The 19,246-nt window shown below is 36.9% G+C and overlaps 1 protein-coding gene across 7 annotated transcripts in view; it reads left to right on the plus strand.

Moving 5' to 3' along the window:
* Window positions 1-3,778: 3,778 nt before the first annotated feature.
* The window catches only part of SPART (spartin), an 87,037-nt gene continuing 71,569 nt past the window's right edge, over window positions 3,779-19,246 (plus strand). For 3 of the 7 annotated variants that reach the window (XM_074303479.1, XM_074303481.1, XM_074303484.1), the window contains exons 1-3: window positions 3,779-3,867; window positions 14,427-15,208; window positions 16,729-16,926. In XM_074303479.1, coding sequence (XP_074159580.1) covers window positions 3,858-3,867; window positions 14,427-15,208; window positions 16,729-16,926 — 990 coding nt within the window. In that variant the 5' untranslated portion in view covers window positions 3,779-3,857. Of the gene's footprint in view, window positions 3,868-3,968; window positions 4,500-14,426; window positions 15,209-16,728; window positions 16,927-19,246 lie in introns of those variants that run through there. The other 4 variants (XM_074303480.1, XM_074303485.1, XM_074303486.1 and 1 more) reach the window with 3 other exon arrangements.

The following is a 19,246-nucleotide window of genomic DNA, read 5'->3' on the forward strand; positions in this document are numbered from 1 at the left end:
TAAACAAGGCACTCAGTGGAATTGATGAGATAATGACTCTCTAATTTACATGTACTTAGTACTTACTATAATTCCACAAGATCCACACCTTTAAGAGAGCATATATAAAGAGGAGCTGACAAACTCACTAGAGGAAAAGCCCACTCTTGGACTTCCAGGAGATTCACAATTGAGAGGAGGAGTAGAGATTCATTCCAACTTCCACCTTTGTGCTGGCTAGAGATTGAAGGACAAACCTTGGAGGCATTTGGAGGGAGCTCTTAGAATCAAGGAGAGAGATAGGCCTCTAAGAAAGCTAATGGGGCCCCAGGAAAAGAGACCAGACTTTGAAGGACACAATAAAGGATTTGGACTTCCTGGCTTTATTTGGGATTATTGAACTGAACTGAAACGAAGGCTAACTCCAGAAGCTCCCCAAGAAACCTGCTCACAGAGAACAGTTACAATTTAGAGAACAGAACATTATAGTTATCTTGCTGCACAAGAAAAATCAGATCGAGAAGGAAAAAAAAACTGAGAAAATATATGCAAGCAAACATCAGAGAGAGTGAAAATGCTATATTGTGGTCTACACTCAATTCCTACAATTCTCTCTTCATGTAAGTTTCTCCAGGCTTCTCTGAAATACTCCTGCTGATTGTTTCTTACAGAACAATAATATTCCATAATATTCATATACCACAACTTATTCAGCCATTCTCCAATTGATGGGCATCCCCTCAGTTTCCAGTTTCTGGACAGTACAAAAAGGGCTGCCACAAACATTCTTGCACATATGGATCCCTCTCCCTCCTTTAAGATCTCTTTGGGATATAAGCCCAGTTAGAAACACTGCTGGATCAAAGTGTATGCACAGTTTGATGAGTTTTTGACTATAGTTCCAAATTGATCTCCAGAATAGCCAGATCCATTTATAATTCCACCAACAATAAAAAATACATATATTGAAAAAGAGAAAAGCCATTATATACTTTCAGTATAATGGTATGCCCTTTAATTTAATGGCATTCAATGACTTCTAAATTGATCCTGGACTTTTCATACGTATACTAAAGGATATGGTTGATTGGAACTACAAAGAAAAATTACCAAATTATTTACATCTTTTGACCCAGAAATTCTACTATTGGGACTTCAAAAAGGAAGAAAAGATGCAGAGTCACAAAAACATTCCTGTAATATTCTTCTCTAAAACATAATATTCTCTGGGAGCAGGTTTTTTGGAAGGCTTCTGGGAGCAACCTTCCTTTCAGTTCAGTAATCACCCAAATGCAGTCAGGGATTAAGGTCCAAATCCTTTATTGTCTCTTTCCAAGTCTTGTCTCCTTTCCTGTGGCCCTGTTAGCTTTCTTAGAGGCTTCTCTCTCTCCTTGGTTCCTCGAGTTTAAGCTACTGCCGCCAGACTTTAGTTTACTCTGCTTCTGCCAGCTTCTTGAGATCATCCTGAATGTGTCTTGGTTTCTGTGGGGGAGGCAGGAGGACCACCACCACCACTTCTCTGGTCTTCCCTAGTTCTCCCCGACTGTCTTCTCTGGCTTCTGAATCTCCCCAATTGAATCCTGGCTCTGATCTCCCAAAGTGCATCCTGGTTGAGGCTCCTAGCTTATATATGCTCTCTTAAAGGTGTGAATCTTGTAGAACTCTAATAAGTACTAAGTACATGTACTGAACTAGAGAACTGTTAAATACCATGCTAAATAATCATTATCTCTATCAATTCCACTGACTTAGCACCTTGTTTCAACTTCTGGCCCATAACACATTCCAGAATAGCAATGTTTGTAAATAAAGACTAGAAATACAATATGTGCTTAGCAATAGCTAATGCTTTCATGAGATAATGCAGAGAAAAGAAAGCAAAGTCAAAAGTTTAAGGACTACAATGCTTAAAAAGGTAACAATGAAAAGCACCAAAAACTCTAGTCAAATACATCTCTCAGTGTTAGAACCACTCTGTGGTTCAAATGTGAAGGATTCATCTCTCCTATTTTTGTCAAATTTGCTAAATATGTTAAAATGCTATTTAAATGTTATCATTAGGAGTATCTGTAGTATGTCATAAATGGATTCAAAGTGTATCTAAAAATCTAAAAAAGAAAGCATTTTTTGTCAACTGAAAAAATACATTTTAAGTTTCACAAAGCACTTCATTACAGAATCATTTTATAGATAAACTTAGGCCCAGAGACTCTGACTTGCTTAAATTAGCCAGCTAATAAGTAGCAGAGCTAGAGACTCAAAATCAGGTCCTTTGATTCTAAATTCAGTGTTCTTTCCACACAGTTGCAGTTTCAAATGAAGCTTTACTTTATTCAGCCCTCTGATTGCTTGCTCTTATCTTTCAAAAGGATGAGCAGGTAACATCTTGACAAGTGAGATAGGGTAAAGTGGCTTAGTCAAGTCTATTTTTGTCCTAAAAATTTCAAACATAATTAAACATTTTTAAATTAAACATAATTAAAGATTTTTATTTAAAAGATCAAATCAGAAAATATTTAGATCAATAGTAACAAATTACTTTTTCTCTGTAGGATACTGCTGTTATTTAAAGTATATTGTAGATTTTGAGGCACTTTGAAGAAAATTTTGAGGAAGAGTTTTTCATGTGACTGGGTGTGGGTGAAGGAGTTGTGTCTTCTGCAGGTTCACCCAGTGTCTCTGAGTGATTGAATCTGGATTTGAATTCTGGTCTTTCTGACTCCAGAAGTGATGCTTTATCCACTTTGCCACCTCCCTGCCCTGGAAACAAATTCTATTCTTTCCTTTTCCTAGCCAAATGATAGTTTTTTTTTTTTTTTTTTTTTTTTTTTTTTAGTTATGAGGGGAAAATACTTAACTTTTTAAATTTTCTAAGATTTCTTGACACCCTGAAGATACAACTTCAACATTAAAAAAGAAAAACCTTGTATTGGCCACATCCAAAAAATATATACCTCTCATTCACCACTCTAAATCTATTACTTTTCTGTCAGAAGGTGGGCAGCATATATGAGCAATAGTATTAATTTATACAACCTAATTTCTTTATTTCTGTAAAGATAATTGACATTCATTGTACTTTAATGTTAATAAACTAATGTTATAAAGTTTATATACCTACTTCACTACAAGAAAGAAATTGAAGCCTAGGGATGTCGTCATTCCCTTAGCCACAAAACTAGTAATGAATGCTTTTATATCCCAAGCTCTTTCTACTATAGCTTGTGGGGTCCTTTCCACAGGAGTATTTTACATAAAGTTGTAATTATCCATTCCAAAAATTTGCAAGGCACTGGAACTTGACAAGTTTCTCTTAAAAAAAACAAAACCAAAACCAAAATATTTATAGCAATAGTTTATAAATTATATGTAATATACATATATATTTTTTTAGGTTTTTTTTTTTTTTGTTTTTTTTTTTTTTTTGGTAAGGCAATTGGGGTTAAATGATTTGCCCAGAAGTCAAACGGCCACATTTGAACTCAGGACCTCCGGACTCTAGGACTGGTGCTCTATCTATTGCACCATTTAGCTTCCATTTATATGTTTACATATATACATATGTAAAGAAAATATCTTATAAAATATAAAATCCAAATATGCGAATGTATTATTAAACAAATTAAGGCCTTTTCAAGTCTTAAAGAGCTATATAAATACAATAGTAAATAAAAAACTTTAAATACCACCCCCTAGTGGAGAAACAGGAGGCCGACAACTGCCTCCCGTAGAACTTTCTATCCGGTGCTCCCACTAGTAGCCCGGGGCGATTGCTTGCAGTTCTACGCAAACACTCCATGTTCAAGGCCAGCAGCTCTGCATCCGGGACTAAACATGCAGGATGAGCACGTTCTGTGTCCAGAGCGCCTGCGCAAAGGATGAGACTAAGTGAGAGGAGGGGAAACTGGTCTGGGAAAGGAGGGGGCGTGGCTGTAGGCGGCCTCGGCCTAGTCAGTAGTAAATAAAACCGAAGTGGCTGCTCAGGCACTGACTGTTACCGCGCTGAGACTTATGTCACGCGCCCGCTCTTCTCCGTTCTCATGCTTTTCCGGGATAGCCGCGGGGTGGGAGTATCAGCCGTCTTATGAAAGGCTGTCACTGAGGGATTGGGGTGATAGGGCGTGTGGTGAAGTCAGCCCGCCTGGTGACACCGGAGAGCACAGTTCGGGTTTCGGGGAGCTGATGGTCCGCCCACGGGCCCCGGGCGGAGAGGGTTCGCGCTCGGCCGTTGGAACTGCACCGGCGGGCGAACGGTGTCTGACCGTGGGTCGCTGCGGCGTCTCCCCTCGCCTCCTCCCTGGGACGCTGGTTGGGCGGACGTCACGAACCTGACCTACCCGAGGGGCGGGGGAGAGGACGCGGAGAACTTTGGAATTTTCCCCCACCCTAAGAGAGCAGGCCTCTGGCTTCTCGCCGCAGGTGGCCCTGGACCGTCCGAGCGCGCCGACATCCAGGTGGCGTCTCCATCTCTCTCAGAGGCCATCGTTCTCAGAGGCGCTGACGAGCCTGGGGCTTGGCAGGTAAAAATCCGGGGCGGGTTACTTGTTCCGCTCGGGAATAGCCCGGGGACTGTGGCATTTGCCAGCGCCGAGCTCTAGGTGCGGCACGTGCTGAATCAGCGAGGAGAGACTGGGGCCGAAGGGGGCTGGTGCTGGGGGAGATGGGGGCGGGAGAAGAGGCGTGCCAAAATGCTGAGCAGTCGTTTCTCGGTCCGGGACTCCTACCCCGCCCCACCCCCGCCCTTCTCCGCACTGTCAGTCCTGGAAACCGGAATGTGCCGGAAGCTAACTGCCCCGAGGCATCTGCTTAGGCTGGGTACTCTGTAGGAGTCGGGTCCTTTCCAGCCCAGTCCGCAAACTGGGAGAGTGCTGTCCTGTCCTATCATTCGTGGAGATCGCGCTGATTTCTAAACTGCCTTGGTCCAATGAGATCCCTTGTTGTTCAGTTCGTGCCTGGCTCCTTGGGTCTTAGGGCGCCACAACCAAGAATTCTCTCCCCCACCAGGAACTTAACATACAAACTCCCTCCCGTTTTGATCTGGGTAATTCAGTAAACTTTTATTAAGCGCCTACTGCGTGCCGGGCTCCTTGCTAAGCGTTAGGGGTACCAAAAAGATGCAAAGGGTAGTCCCTTCCGAGAGTGTACAGTCCAATGGGTTCAATCCAGTGATTGAACGGTCAGGGAGAAGTCGCATCAGCCAAAAGGCATACTTACCCTCAGCAAAAGCAGAAATCAGTACTTAAGTCTACATCTTTGTTGCTGTCTTCTGAATCATGATTAGTAAGGATGCTGCTCTTAGACTTACTGTCTGTATCTATAGTCAGTTCGGGGCTAGCCCCTGTTCCGTTTTGCTGTTTAAATAAGGGACATGAGGCTTTTTACACCCCCCTGTAATCTCGTCACTTGTAACTTGATGTATGTTTGAGGCATTTTGTCTGAAGTATAAGTCTCAAAAATAGATAAGTATTCGTATTTATTATCTATTTTTAGAAATAATTTGAATTTCATTGGAAAAAAAGGATGAAATGTCATTAATAAAAACATCTCCAACTGTATCATTTTCTTTTAGTTGACAAAGGAAGAACTTGATTGAAATTGGGAGCAAGCAGACACTTTGCTGCTTTTACTAATAAAATCAGTATTTAAGTAAAATCTTATTGGAAGCTGCAGGAGTTTGGAAAGAGCATTGGAGTTATAATTAAAGAATCTGCTTTTGAGACTTAGCCCTGCTGCTTTTAAACTGATTGAGCTATAAAATGGGGTGACAGTACATTATAGTGCTGCTATTGTGATGAAATGCTATATAAATTTATTTTTTTTATATTTTGTTTCCACCTATGACATCCCAGCACTCTTAATGATGACATTTAAGTAATATGCAAACATAAACATAAACATATATATATATATAGTTCAGAAAATTTGCTGAAAACAGGAATGATTAAAAAAAAAAGAAGGGAATGGATCCTTCTAAGTGAACCTTTGGTTCTGATTTAGCATTGTCTTCAAATAAAGTTTGGGAGCCTTTCTCGGTCATATTTTAGGTAATCATTGTCCTTTTGATTTTGACCTGTAGTCTGAGTTATTTAACAAAAGCCATTAAGGATTATTGAGGACATACTTTATTTACAACTTTTTTGTTATTATAAAAATTGCTCTTCTGGAATATTTTTGGCCTATAAGTCTTTTTTTTCTGTCAACAGTCTTGAGGTAAATAGTCTAGTAGAATTTCTAGAATTTCAGAGCAAGTAAATAATTTAGTAATTTGCATACATCCAAATTGAAATTAAACTTCTTAACAAATAAAGTATGGAACATAGCATTTTCATGCTTTCTTTTGATATTTGCTTACATTTTGTTTTCCTTCTCAGTTTTTTTTTTCCTTTTCTAGATCTGATATTTCTTGTGCAGCAAGATAACCAATACATATATTGGATTTAACATATATTTTAATGTATTTAACATATATTGGACTACCTGCCATCTGGGTGGAGGAAAGGAGGGAAAAATTTGGAACAAAGTTTTGCAAGGATCAATGTTGAAAAATTACTCATGCATATGTTTGTAAATAAAAAGGTTTAATAAAAAAAGAAGAAAGAAGTGATGTATAGGTGGAGGTTTTGTTTTTTCTTTTAAATAACTTCAGCTTTTTAAAAGCTTTTTTTTTTTTTTTTTTTTTTTTTTTAGTTTTCCCTAATACAGAATATTTGGCAAAGTTGTAGGGGAAAAATTATGTAAGCAAATGTCATTCAACATTACCAGAACATTAAAAATTAAGTGTTCCAATGGATGGCATATACAGTTTAACCAAAATCATTAAGGAGCAGCCTCAATTAGTTCAACTCTTAGTTGGATGGAAAAATTATATCATTTTCATTAACATCTAATTGAAATCTAACATTCTCTTCAATTTCCAATAAAGCCAACAAAACATTCAGAGAAAGTGTACATGGTTTTCACCCACTGCCAAAGAGGTTTATGACACTTAAGTTTAATAACCTCCATTTTAATGGAAACCAAACAGACCACAGGGTGATTCAGTGGATAGAGCCCTGGGCTTAGAGTCAGGAAGACAAGTTCAAATGCAATCTTGATAAGGTCTAGATTTAGGGTTGTCAGGAAACAAAAGATGAAATTAGGGTTCCTGGTAGTCAGGGAGTTAAATGATAAGATTAGTAGCAGGTTTGGGGTTCAGGGAACCAAATGAAGAGGTTTGGCTCCCCTAAATCTCCTTGGGATTTGGTGCATGAGTAGGGAGTTTTGGGAACCCTCCCCCTCTTCTGGCAGCAGAGATCCTTTCTAAAGGAATTTGCAAACCCGAAAAAGCTAGACTGATAAAAAGAAGTTTATTATTGACTTTGAGAAGTCAGCCTTTGCTATGCATGAATAGAAAGGCTGAATTCCTTAGTGGCAAAGTCCCAGCAGGGAAGTAAAGTTTAGAGAAATCCGACAAGAGGCATAAAGTCTAGGGAAATAGGTGAGGGAGATAAAAAGAGGGTAACACTGGAAGAGAATATTCCACCGGACAGTTTGCTATGCCAGGAAGAGTTTCCTTGGCATTTTAGCTCCTCTGCAAAGAGAGAGTTTAAGATTGACTCTTTTATAATAGAAGCTTTGGCTACAGCCAAAGGGGGCTGGCTGGTGGAGGCTAGTGGGTGGAGTTCCAAGTTGTCTCTTTTTATCTACAAGCTGGGTTTCACCTTGAGCTAGAATTGAGAAAATCTTAGAATTGAATGGGTATAGGGTCAGCTAAGTGGCACTCTGGATAGAGCACTACCCCTGAAATCAGGAGGACCCGAGTTCAAATGTGGCCTCAGACACAACACTTCCAAGCTGTGTGACCCATGGCACTTAACCCCTGCCAAAAAAAAAAAAAAAAAAAAAAAAGAGAGAATTGAATGGGTGTTTCTCCAATTCAGCTAGCCCCACCTAGTTGTAATGAAGCTGTTTGTCTTTGGGATGGGTCTTTACAGTGGCAGGATTTAAGGAGAACCTGTCCCTCAAGGAGTTTTGGAGAGTTTTGGGGTCCCTTCAGTCTCAGACTCTTTAATAGCTGTGTGGTTCTAGGCAAATGATTTAGCCTGCCTGCATCAGTTTTCTTATTTGTGAAATTGGGATGATAATAATATATCACCTACTTGGTTGTTGTGAAACAATAAAATAATAATTGTAGAGTATATAGAACAGTGCTTAACACACAGTAGGTGGTATTTTAATGCTAGCTATTAAGAATGCTTTCATCCAGAATCAGTTTTGAAGTTCAAAAGGAGATCCCAAAAGGTTGGGATCACAGACCAATGTAGTGTGGTATCTCAGAAGAATTTGCAGGCTTGAACCCATCTCCAAATCAAGAGGCAAAATTTGCAGTAATTTTAATGACAATTGAAGAAAAAATTAAGTTCCAAAAGGATTTAGCAAAGAATCAGGAGCAAGAAGACAAATTTATAGGAAAAGACAGAGAGATCTGGTTCTTCATGTCACTGATATACTAATTTTATGGCCCAGAGGGAGAACTGAACAATAGTCTGGTATGCACTTCACTTTTCTTAGAAACTCTGATATCACTGACCCAACAGATTGTTATCTGGCAGTCTGCAAAGTTTTTAAGATTATACTATTGTTGGGGTTGGTAGCCCCTTGATATTCCTTGTTTGATCTCCTACTTCCTTTGGGACTTGGACCTTTGATACAAGATGTGGTCAAACTAGTTTGGGCCATCTGAGCTGGCTGGGGTTTTACAGTCCCCATTCTAATCTGCTCAGATAGACCAAATGGCATCAGGAAATTCCTTTTCCTGAAGAGACTTCTGTCTGTCCCCAAAAGATAACAAGAGAGTCCTTATCTTATTTACATCACTCTCTGGAACCTCCTTACATCACTGCATCTGAATGATTGTGCTCTTGTATAAAAGAGTCCTCAAAAATCCATTCTTTGCAAAATTGGCCTTGTACCTTGCAGCCATTTTGCCCACCGGCTCTCCATAGTTTCCATTCTAATCAATAAAGACTATGTTTCCATATAGCATTAAGTAGCAAATTCATTTGCTGCCTACCCCGCCCTTGGTTACTTTGGGGAAGGAAGGAGAGAGAGAGAGAAGGAACTGACCCATCTTGGTTTAGACCTCAGTTTACTCCTCATCACTATAGTATTCCTAAAGCCACATTATTAGACAAACACATTATTAGAACAATAGCACTCCTAAAGCCTGGGGGATTCAGGATTACTGCTGTATTTCTCCTAGAAGCTATACCTCTATCAAGAGAACTCCAGTTTCTGCTCTATTAAAAAGTTGCCTTTTTGTATATATCCACTATGTGAACTTTTGCTTAACATTTGTAGGGTTCAGTTTTCTTATCTGGAGAAAAGAGGTTGAACTAAATGACTTATTTCCCTTCCTTGAAGTTTGTGGTCTCATGTTTTGATTTAATGTGTTTCTTTTGTCATACAGCATTTAAAATAACATTTTACTATCTAGGGACAGCTAGGTGGTACAGATAGAGCAAAGAAGAACTCAAATTCGAGAATTCAAAGCTAGCCTCAGATCTTTGCTACCTATATGACCCTGACAATTCACTTAATTTTGTTTGCTTCAGTTCTTCATCTGTAAAGTGAGCTGAAGGAGGAAATTGCAAACTATTCCAGTGTAACACCAAATGGGGTTACGAAGCATCAGACCCAATTGAAAACTGACTAAAATTTTTTTTGCTATTTCCGCATTTTCCTCTGTCTACAGACATTTTGATATTCTATACTACATTGAGAAGAAATAGCATGGCATGATTACAGGTAGGCTTTGCAACCAGGAGAACTTGGTGGCTTTAAATTCTGCCTTTGATCCTCTTATCCTCATCATGTAATCAAGTCACTTAATGGTTGAGTGTTCCTGGCAAATCACTGGGCAGCTAGGTGGTACAGTAGATTGAGCAACTGGCCCTGTAATCAGAAGGACCTGAGTTCAAATGTAGTCTTAGATATTTCTGAGCTGTGTGATCCTGGGACAAGTCACTTAATCCAGATTACCTGTATAAATAATTATTTAAAGAAAAATATGATTGTAGGCCATTCACACTGGTAAAATCGGAGGTCTGAACCTATTTCCTCCCTACCATTGCCTGTTTTGATATATACTATTTTCAGTACTCCTTTTTAAAAATTCATGCATATAGTACTCATGATATCCTGTTTTTTAAAAGAAATTTTATATTTGTTTTTCATAAGTAACTATTGTATCTGTTATATCTATAATTGTGCTAAGCATTGTATTTGGAAATCACATCCTTTGATTGGTAATCTCAAAGCTTTTTTTGTTCTTTCTTATAAAAAAAGGTTGACTTATCTCTTATTTAGAAATTCATGTGCAGCTTTACAGGAAATCTCCAACTTTTGAGTAGATTGCACTTCTAAATTACTTTTTATAAGTCAAGTTGGGACACATTTTCCCACAGAAACTTATGACCAGGTTTCTACTTACACAAATCTGTTTTTAATGTAATTGCTGCTATTAACATCTAGGGTATAGCTAGAGGTTTAAGAATTTGACCTGTTATTTATGGTAGGCTAGGAGAAAGATTTCAGGAGGAAGAAAATTAATACTGATATATACAATTATAAAATAATATTACCATTTACTATTAATTATGTGAGATAGTGCACTCCATCAGACTCTCCTATCCAATCTAAGGGCAGACTTGACAGCTTGCTAGCCATCTGGCTATCATAGCAAATGACTTAGGTGTTATCCTGTTTCATTCCTTTTGCTTAGTAGAATGTAAGCCAGATGACCTCAGGAAGGGATAAGAATGGGGAACTAGAAGTAATGTAATTAGATTGGGAAAAAATAGAGTAGGATTTTTCTAAAGACCTATTTCCTTGAAGGGAGACAATATACATCTTAAATCTATCTTCATGGGATTGATTATCTGGAAAAAAACATGAAATATGAGGCAAGATTATAATTCATTCTCAAACTGGAAAGAGCTGAACATCTGTCTTTCTTTTATTCTCTTCTTTCTCCCCTTTCAATTCTCCTTCAGTAATATCACCAGAAAGGGGAAATGTTGTGAATTTTGGGTCAAAGATGATTTACTTTTGAATTGGAAGTCAGAAGAATAAAGGTGATATAAAGCTAGAGGTTAGGGTTAGTAGTATCTTTCATACTGTAAGATCTTAAAAACCAGGGTCCTAAATGGGCTAAACGGATTCCTGGTGAATCATAATAGCTGACTTAATAACATTTACTAGCACTTTAAAATTGATATTTACAAAACTTTTTTCGTATCTCTCCTTGTCCCAAGGAGTCTTTTTGATAGGGGTTAAAGATTCCTTTCTAATTCCCAGCCCCATGAAGATATCCGGGATTTCCCAGCCCCACCGGATATGAGCTAATTTGGGCTGTCCCAGCCCCCACTCTAATGATCTGCTCCCTTTGACTCAACCCCTACCCCCAGCACAAACAGTTCCTTATCTAAAAACCCATTGAATTCTATTCAATTCTAACCCTGGCCGAAACCAGCCAGGAGTCTAGGACTCCATTCACCTTCAAGATTACCAAAAGCCCCCATTATAAAAAGGGGAACCCTGGAGCCCACTCTTTGCAGGAGCCCCAAACATGGCATCCTTACACTGGCCACTGTTAAGGGTTCCTGTCTGCCCAGCACCAGCTCTGGTCCTGGCATCTTTCTACCTTTACCCTTACTTCCAAACCCCAAATAAACCTCTTTTATTAATCTAGGTTTTCGGGTCTGTAAATTCCTTTACAGGGGACTCTGCACTGCTACTAGACCTCATTTAACTCTGTATCCTTGCGCCGAATCCAAAGGGGTTGCAGGAGAGCTCTATTTGACTCCCTGTATCCTGAACTTGCCACTAGACCTCAATTAACCCTAATTTCATTTAGATACTCTTTACCTAATTCTCATCACTTCCAGCCTCCATGACCAAAAGACATGATTGTTTCTTTTCACATTCTTATATGCATATGATAGAGATATATGACTAGGATTTTATTTTAAAGGGAAAATATTCCACATGCATATAGAGAATTTTGTAGATTGACTTTAAAAACAAATCTTCCTTTAGTGATCATTATGTATTCAGTTCACTCATAAATAATTAGTCCTGTTTTCAAGGAGGAAAGAAAGGAGAAGATAGATTAAGTCATACTAAAATTGCTAAAATTTGCTAAAATTGCTAGATTTCTGAGTTTAAGATATGTTTCTATTTGACAATTCTGAGGAGCAGAGTAGGTAAAGTTTTGGTAATGTTGTTTGTATCATTTATAAGTTGGAAATCTACATACAATTTAATGTTTATCCTAAAGCATTTATACCATAATTGAAATGAATGAATGAAAACTGTATTCCTTGTTTTCTAAAGAAATAATTCATTTAATCACAGGAAAAATAAGTTATATTCTCTTGTTCGAAATTATGGGCTATCTTTTAGTCATGACTCGATTAGTCATCTGATTAGAGACATATTAGACTGTTAAAGCAAGAGCATTCATTTCTTATCTTTTTGGTCATGGTGTGACTTAATAAGCTCATGGACATATCAAGCTATAATTTTAAATGTTTTCTACTTCTCAAGAAACCTTTAAAGCATGTAAACAGTAGGCTAATATGTTCCAAAAAGTAAAATGAGTTCCTTAGAAATTTCATTTTTTAAAAATAAATTTTATCTGTTTTCTCTAATAATGCGTCTAAAATAAACTTCACCTTCATTCAGCCAGATATTAGGATTAAAATAGTAGTATAAAAAAGCCATTTCCCATCTCTTGTTTTTACTATCCCCCCATATCTCCCTCCTTATTTCCATCTAATAGCTTGCCTGGCTTCCTTCAAATACTAGCTAAAATTCCATCTTCTACAGCAAACCTTTCCTGATTCTCCCTTAAATTCTAGTGCCTTCCCCTTTGTTTTATGATAGTCCTCTGGCATAAGTAAGTCCCTTCTGGAAGAGTTAGGGTTCCCTTGTTACCTTTGCTTTCTACAACTGGGCTGACAATATCATACTACACCAATATGTATGTGTGGCTGTTTATAAGTTAAGTGCTTGTTAAGTATCCAGCTTATGGAGAAGAGAGTTCTGTTGGTCAACTAGAGAAGTTAGGGGAAATGCATTTAGATACTAAAGAATAACACATAAAACAAAAGGAAATCAGTTCAATGCAAATTTATTAAAAGTAATGGCTGGAAAATAACTGTTTGGACATGTATATATATATATGTACACACATATATATACATATATATGTGTGTACATATATATATACATATATATATATATATATATATTGTATTTAATTTATACTTTAAATATTTAACATGTATTGGGTCAACCTGCCATGTGGGGGAAGGGGTGGGGGGAAGGAGGGGAAAAGTTGAAACAAAAGGTTTTGCAATTGTCAATGCTGGAAAATTACCTATGCATAAAATTTTTGCAAAAAATAATTTAATTATTTTTTAAAAAGTAATGGCTGGGGAAGGAAAAGACAGCAAGATGATGGATAGAGAAAGAGACCAAAAAAACAACTCATATATATATACACTAATATAATATAGAGTAACATACCACCTGGCATTGGGAAACATAGACATATTCAGTGGGAACATGTTCCTATTGGAGAGGAGAATATTATTCAAAGTGTACTTCTAAGTCTGAGGTTCTTATATTCGACCTTGGGTGGCCCCCTTGGAGCTATTTGGGGGGGTATTATCAGGAAGAAAAATAAAGCTGGTGGTTAGGCAAAATATTATTTTGCATATTTACTAATTGGGGAGAGAAAAGCTAATGGTTCATATTTGTTATTTGGGACACATAGCTATATTAATCTTCAAGAAATATTTTCAGCATTTTTTCATAAGTTTATTCTATAAGCTTACAATCTCCTTTAAGAAGAGCATGATAATGACCATTAGATTGGATCTTATAAGAATGGTTTCTACACATAGATTTTATAAACTACAGCTTCCCTTAAGAGGAAATAATCATGATAGTCTCAAGACTACCAGCTCTAATCTTATAAGTTTATTGATTATTTCCAAGTATCTTTTATATAGCTTGTTTGTAAATAGTTGTTTATATGTTTTCTCCCCTCGTTAAACAACTCCTTGAATGCAAGGACTTGTCTTTTACCTTTCTTTGTATCCCTAGTACTTAAACACTGTGATTGGTTACAGTACTCATTTGACAAATGTATGTTTATTGACTAGCTGACTAACTGAATCTGTAGGTTTATAGATGACTAACTTGAAATCCTACTTTTAAAAAATACAGGTCAGCAGTTACAGCTATTTACTTCCCCCATTAGGAACTACAGGATTTAAAAACCAGAAATAAAATTCTTAGCCAGCAAATGTATTCTAGTCATCAACTAATAGAGATATTTGTGCTGTATTCAGCACTTTCAGGCAAATTAAGTTATAATAACATTTCCTGTTTTTCAGTAATGGCACAAGAACAAGAACCTACAAATATCAAGATCATAAAAGAAGCATACAAGCAGGCCTTTATATTTGTTAACAAAGGACTGAATGCAGATGAATTAGGTCAAAAGGGAGAAGCAAAAAATTACTACAGTAAAGGAAGAGAACATCTACTCCAAGGAGTTAGCATTTCATTATCTGGATCTAACTGCACAGGTTCTGAGTGGGAATCTGCTAAACAGATGCAACAGAAGATGCAAGAAACATTGCAAAATGTCAATATGAGGTTGGGAATCTTGGAGCAAAATCCTTCATCTTTTGATCCCAGGAATCTTCAGGAAGGGTCCCAATTATATCCTGTGTTGCCCCCTGATGGGAAGCCAGAAAAGCCGTCTCTGCCTCCATCTTTGATTTCATCATCTGTACAAACAGAAGTTAATGGGAACTCGCCCTCCACAAGCATGGATCTACACTCTGTGGTTAGTCCTGTATCTTTGGAAGCACCACCTGCTTATACACCCTGTGCTGCAGATGGACACTATACTCTATCTTATGGAACACAATCTGGGGAATTTTCATCTGTTGGTAAAGACTATTATACAACTTCTGCTCGCCCACCTCCTCTTGAGACTCTAGGAGTAGATGTAGAAGAGTTAATTTTAATACCCAGTGGAGTACAGATTTTCTTTGTAACTCCTGATGGGGAAGTTAGTGCACCTTCATATCCTGGATATCTTCGGATTGTGAAATTCTTGGGTACTACCAGTGAAGCTGCACAGAATCGGCCCTCTGGATTTCTTCAGGTAACAAGTCGAAAAACTTTAAAAATACAAACCTACTTGACACAATATTATTCTTGCTGATATTTTATGCTGTCTAGGCTAATAGTCAAAGAAGACACTTTGGGAATTCTAGTTCCTTTGAACTCTACCATTTAAAGGTTACAGGGTTAAGATGAGTAAAAGGTACATTCAGTTTGTTTGGAAGAATATTTTTTAAGATCACCATTCGTCCTAGAATAAGCCGCATGTTTATTAAGGATCTATGTTATGCTTGGACATTATACTGAGAGTCAGCACACACACAAAAAAGGTAGTTCTAATTAAATGTCTATGCAACTTAACCGTGTTATTAATTTCAGGTAGGCAGCACAGAGATATTGTTTGTTCTATTTATTATGACTGCTGCTGCTATGTTGAAAAGTTGAAAGCAGTGTGTGGTTCTGCTTTTTCTAAAAACTCATTATTAATCTTAAGACATATGAACTACTCCTTTCTATAAAGAAACTCAATAAGACTGAGTACAACTGAGTAATGTCAACACAAAGTTTGAAGGATTGATATTCACAAACTATGTAAGTGCACATATATTCATGTTGTAATTAAGTTGACATTAAATTAAAGAAATTAAAATAAATTAAATCATTAATTTAAAGAAATAAAAAGCTAGAAATATAATAAAGAAGAGGTAAACTGAGAGATACTGTAATAGTGAATGTAGGAATGATTGCCTGACAGAAAGGCTTATGAAGAACCAAGGGAAAGATTCTTTTTGTTGTTATTGTTATTGGGATTGTTTTTGTAGCCCCATACACCTCATAACTAGTAAATGTTTCATCTGAAATAAATGTTTATGAACTTTGGGATAAAAGAGAAGATGGATAAGATGAAATGCTTTTATCAGTTTAGTATGCTAAGATCCCCCCCTCCTCCTTTTTTGTAAAATTGGGAGAGCCAATTTTCAGATATCTGCTATGAAGGAAAACAAGATTTTTGCATGTAGTAATAGTGAAGAAAGGTTAAATATGGGATATTACACCAAATTACATGAGCCTATATTCTGAAAATCAGCTATTCTGGTAAAAATCAGAGTATATTCATTTGCCTAGACCTGTCATGAGTTGTTTTCAATCCTTCTTTTGGTATTTTTAAAGTAAAATTTTGCCCCAAACTTCATTTAAGCTCTTTTTTTTTTTTTAAATGGAGTATATTCCCATTTTTTGGAAAAAAATACAATTAAAGGGGTACAAGCTTGTTTTCTTCAATTAATGTTCAGAAATTGAATTGTTAGAGCTCTAATTTCTTGTGCTTCAAAAACTACTGATGTTCTTTTTATATTGTTAGATTTGATAGTAAAGTAACAATTTTTCTTCTCTTTGAAGATCTTGGCTTATGAAGTGAATTTTGTTTGATATAGTAGGATACAATAGGATCCTACTAAACTTTTCTCAATGCTTTTCATATATTGCTATTTCTGTTACAGACTAGAAAATCTAAGTAAATATTAGTCCTAGTAATAGACTAATGTTTCACAATCACTTTAGGTTTGTGATTGGCTGTATCCTCTGATGCCTAGTCAATCTCCTGTACTGAGCTGTAATAGTGGAGTCTACATGTTCCCAGACCCAACATTACAAATGTCAGGATCCTGTGTGGGTGTAGTCTTATCTTCTGAATTACCTGAAGAAGATCGAGAGCTCTTTGAAGATCTTTTGAAACAAATGGCTGACCTTCGAATCCAGGTAAGCTGTGTAACAATATCAATATGTACATTAATGTAAAGTATTCTGGTATTCAGTGCAATCTGCTCTTATGTCATAAGAGTGGGAAGCCAGACATAAGTTTGAGAAGGACAATTTTTATTTTCTGTCTACATCTGAAAATCTTTTTAAACTAAAACTTTGCTATACACAAAGACCTCATTCCTGATCAGCTAATCTTAGATATCATTGCATTGATAGCTGGTTTAGATACTAGCATAGGTAGAAACTTGGAGTAGATCATAGAGTCACAAAGTTGCAGCTGTAAGAGATCTGAAAAGTCTTAAACGATCTCCTTTATTAGATAGATAAGGAAATTGTCCAGCAGAGGTTAAGTAAAGGCAGAGCTGGCATTCAAACCTAGCCCTCTGACTTCAATTGAAATGCTTTTCCTTCCTAGATCTCTGTTAACAGATGAGGTGTTGGTCTTGGTAGACTGTTTTTAATAAAGTCCTATAGAATTTATGGATCAAAAATAGGAAAGAAAAACAAGTAGTTTTTAATATTATTAACTTGTAAAAAAAATTTTCCTACCCTGCACTTTATTTACTCCCCTTGCCCCCTTAGTGGGGAAACTGAAACAGTATTTATGTCATTTAACAAACAAATAGTGTTATGTAACTTTCTAAAGTATTAGGAATATAAAAACAAAGGAGGAAACAATCCTGGTTCTCAAAGAACTTATGTTTTATCATTCGTGTATAAATATGTACAGAGTAAATATGTCCTCCCCAAAAAATGTAGTAGAGAAATAACATAATTACATAAATGTCTTTGTGCTTCAGTTTCCTCATTTCTAAATAAGGAAATTGGACTAAGTGATCTCTATAGTTTATCTAGAGACTTTTAAATCACAGTAGACTTTTTGAGTTCTTTCCTTTCCTCTTCATGTAAAAAAATGAAGCACAGCATGAATATTTCATAATATTAATTGTGTTGTTCCTGTTAAACATTTTATTTCTCTACTAACACTGCTGTGCTATATCATTTATAATTTTATCTTTTCTTCCACCCAAAATATGCTTTGTGAACTATGAATTTCTTTCCTTTCTCAGTTCATACCATCATCCATGTCACACTCCTGGAAGTAGATGATTATTTCAGTGATGTCATCAATGCTGAAACTGATGTCTGCTTCTTTATCTCAAGATACCTTGATGTCATTCTCTACTCTTTCCCAATTTTTTTCAGACTGACAGTGAGGTGATCCTTCTTGTCAAGATCAAATCCTCTAAATGTGCCCTCGACCCAGAGGATTGCTCTTTCACTCAAACTCCTCCTCATGTTCACTAGCTTCTCCCTCTTTTCTTTCCCTATCAGCCTTTTCCATACTTTCTCCTCATAAAAATGTCCAAGTTTTCCCTAACCTTAAAAAGCATTCTCTAGACCCTAACTTTCTCTTCATACTATATCTCTTTTCCCCTTTTCAACCAAACTCCTTGAAAAAGTTATCACTTAATGTTTCAGCTCCTTCTCACTCCTCAAACTTTTTAGTTTTGGATTCCAGCCTCTTAACAGAAATTATTCTTTTTTTAATTGCCTGACCTGATTTCCTATCTGTCTGACCTCTCCTCAGTTTCTTTTTGTCGACAGTGGTAGAATATATAGGAATTCAGTGCTCAGAAAATGCTATCTCAGAGGCTGTTGTGGCTTCACAGGTAACCTCATGCCTTAGAAGGAGGGAAAACAGAGATCTTAGGAACAATCAGGATCCAGAATGGGAAGATAGGATAGTAGAACTAGAGAAGAGATTCCATTGTTATGGGAAATAAAAGGGTGTTGGGGAAGCCTAGAGGTAGAAGTGTACTGAACTATCAGAAACTCAGGCAGATTTCTACCATGAGGGCAGTACTTCTAGTTGCACTATTTTTTTTTTTTTTTTTTTTTTTTTGCTGAGGCAATTGGGGTTAAGGGACTTGCCCAGGGTCACACAACTAGGAAGTCGTATGTGTTTGAGGTTAGATTTGAACTCAGGTCCTCCTGACTTCAGGATTGGTGCACTATCCACTGCGTTACCTAGCTGCCCCACAGCTGTATTACTTTTCAAGAAGTGATTTAAGCCTTAGATTTCTAAGAGTGAAATTGTTACTTCTAAGAGTAAACCTCCAAAGGCAAAAATATAAGAGGAAAGGGTAAGAATTACAAGAAAATAACATAAAGATTGCATAAAAGATATAACTCAGAGTTGATATTTTAGAATTTTTTCATAAAGATCACAAAGATTAAAGAAGGAATAAATAAGTATGAAGATTGCAAATCAAAGAATAAAAACTTAGAATAAACAAAAGGGCAAAAGAATTAA

This window comes from Sminthopsis crassicaudata, chromosome 3 (assembly GCF_048593235.1).
Source record: "Sminthopsis crassicaudata isolate SCR6 chromosome 3, ASM4859323v1, whole genome shotgun sequence".
In the NCBI taxonomy this organism is placed as follows: Eukaryota; Metazoa; Chordata; class Mammalia; order Dasyuromorphia; family Dasyuridae; genus Sminthopsis; species Sminthopsis crassicaudata.